At 28.6% G+C, this 1742-nt stretch overlaps 1 protein-coding gene across 1 annotated transcript in view; it reads left to right on the top strand.

Moving 5' to 3' along the window:
- LOC108745618 (monocarboxylate transporter 9-like) overlaps nucleotides 1-198 on the top strand; it is a 7202-nt gene extending 7004 nt beyond the window's left edge. The window contains exon 10 of the mRNA XM_018481886.1: nucleotides 24-198. Within this exon, the coding sequence (XP_018337388.1) occupies nucleotides 24-193 (170 nt within the window). The 3' untranslated portion in view covers nucleotides 194-198. The remainder of the gene's footprint in view (nucleotides 1-23) is intronic.
- The last annotated feature ends 1544 nt before the right edge of the window (nucleotides 199-1742 follow it).

Genomic DNA, 1742 nt, shown 5'->3' on the forward strand with positions numbered 1-1742 from the left:
ATTGTACTTATGTTTTATTACAGGAATTATTAAGGATTGGACTGGTAGCTACGAAATGTATCAAATTTCTCTACTAGTAACAAATAGTGTATTTATTTTACCTTGGATTTTGCAATTCATTTTCGTAGACTTTAGAAAATGGCGAAAGCAACGCGCGCAGGGAGCTAACACTATGGATCATCAGTGGGAATGAAGAGATGTGGAACATCTCAAGAATTAATGACCTGTACTCATTTTTCTCAAGTTGCTTTTTTTTTATTAAAACGTTTAGTATTTTTATCTTTAATCTTGATGTACTCGTACATCTTGGTGCATATTAATTTTTATATATGTAGCATTCTGTCGTTTGTATATAGAGAAACTTTTATATTTTGTAATTCAGTTTTTTTTACAATAAATTTTTTTAAATAAATTAGATTTAAATTTTTATGCGGAATATGTGAGGGTAGTTTACAAACATTTTAGTAGAAAACAAGATATATGAAATATGTAGAAGATATATATTATATTGGAATTGTAAGATGGAACTATATGATTTTTGTTATAGCGCTTTATTTGCTCAAAATTATATAAAGTATAATAAAATAATTAATTATATGAGTAGTTATTGGTTTTAAATTATAACTTTTAAAATTAATAAAATATTAAAAATTCTATAATATTAGTAATCTATCTTATCTGCAAATAAGTTGTAGAATACAGTATGTCTTGACAATATTTGTAATTTTTTAAATATAATATATATAATATCGATTTTTCCATCAGTTTCTTACATTTGGTTAGAAAAATAAATAGTAAATTATTAAAGAAATATATTTACTCAAGTAAGATTAATAAGTAGAAAATAAATTGTCTCACTAGAACAAACGTCAATCTATTTATATTTAACCGGCTTCTGTTTTATGCAGATATATAGTAGGATTGTTAATTTCTGATTATTCTTTACAAGATGTTGGTGTGCGCGGCTCGATTTTAATCTTGAATCCATCATGCCTTTTTAAAATAATATCAGCCCGTAGAAGGAAATCTTCGTCCGGCGTTTCAGAAATAATACGGTAATTTCTCAGTATCGTCGATAGCAAAACCTTTAGTTTCAGCATAGCGTACTTCCGTCCCACACAAGACCTTTGGAAAACATACTGTTGTTAACAAATATGACAAAATATTTTTACATATCAATATTTCAAAAACAAACATTTAAACTTAAATGTAATTTTCTAACTATGAGTTTAAAAAAGCTACAGAAAAAAGAATAATATCAATTTAAAGCTAATAAAAGTCAACGCAAAGATGCGTAATCTTAATGTGAAATGATGACTTAACTCCAATATCTCTGTGATGTCTTCTTTATTTACAATGAACGTTTCAACTCTCTTTTGAGTCTTCCTCAGTATACAGTCGCTTTCTTTATCAAATATCACTCAAATATAATTCGATAGTCCGTCAAGGCAAGACACTCTCCAGGTTTTCAAGTCTGGAGTGAAGACTTAACGGACTCACAAGCATGTTGAGAAGCTTTGAATACAATAAAGATCAGATATTTATCCAAATTATTGTATCCAAAAGCTTCTCAACATGCTTGTGAGTCCGTTAAGCGTCCACTTTAGATTTGGAAACCTGGAGAGTGTCTTGCCTTAACAGACTATCGAATTATATTTGCGAGATATTTGGTGAAGAAAGCGCTTGTATGCCGAGGAAGACTCAAAAGAGAGTCAAAACGTTGATTGTGAATAAAAAAAAAA

The sequence above is a fragment of the Trachymyrmex septentrionalis genome, unplaced genomic scaffold, assembly GCF_001594115.1.
Source record: "Trachymyrmex septentrionalis isolate Tsep2-gDNA-1 unplaced genomic scaffold, Tsep1.0 scaffold14, whole genome shotgun sequence".
NCBI lineage: Eukaryota > Metazoa > Arthropoda > Insecta > Hymenoptera > Formicidae > Trachymyrmex > Trachymyrmex septentrionalis.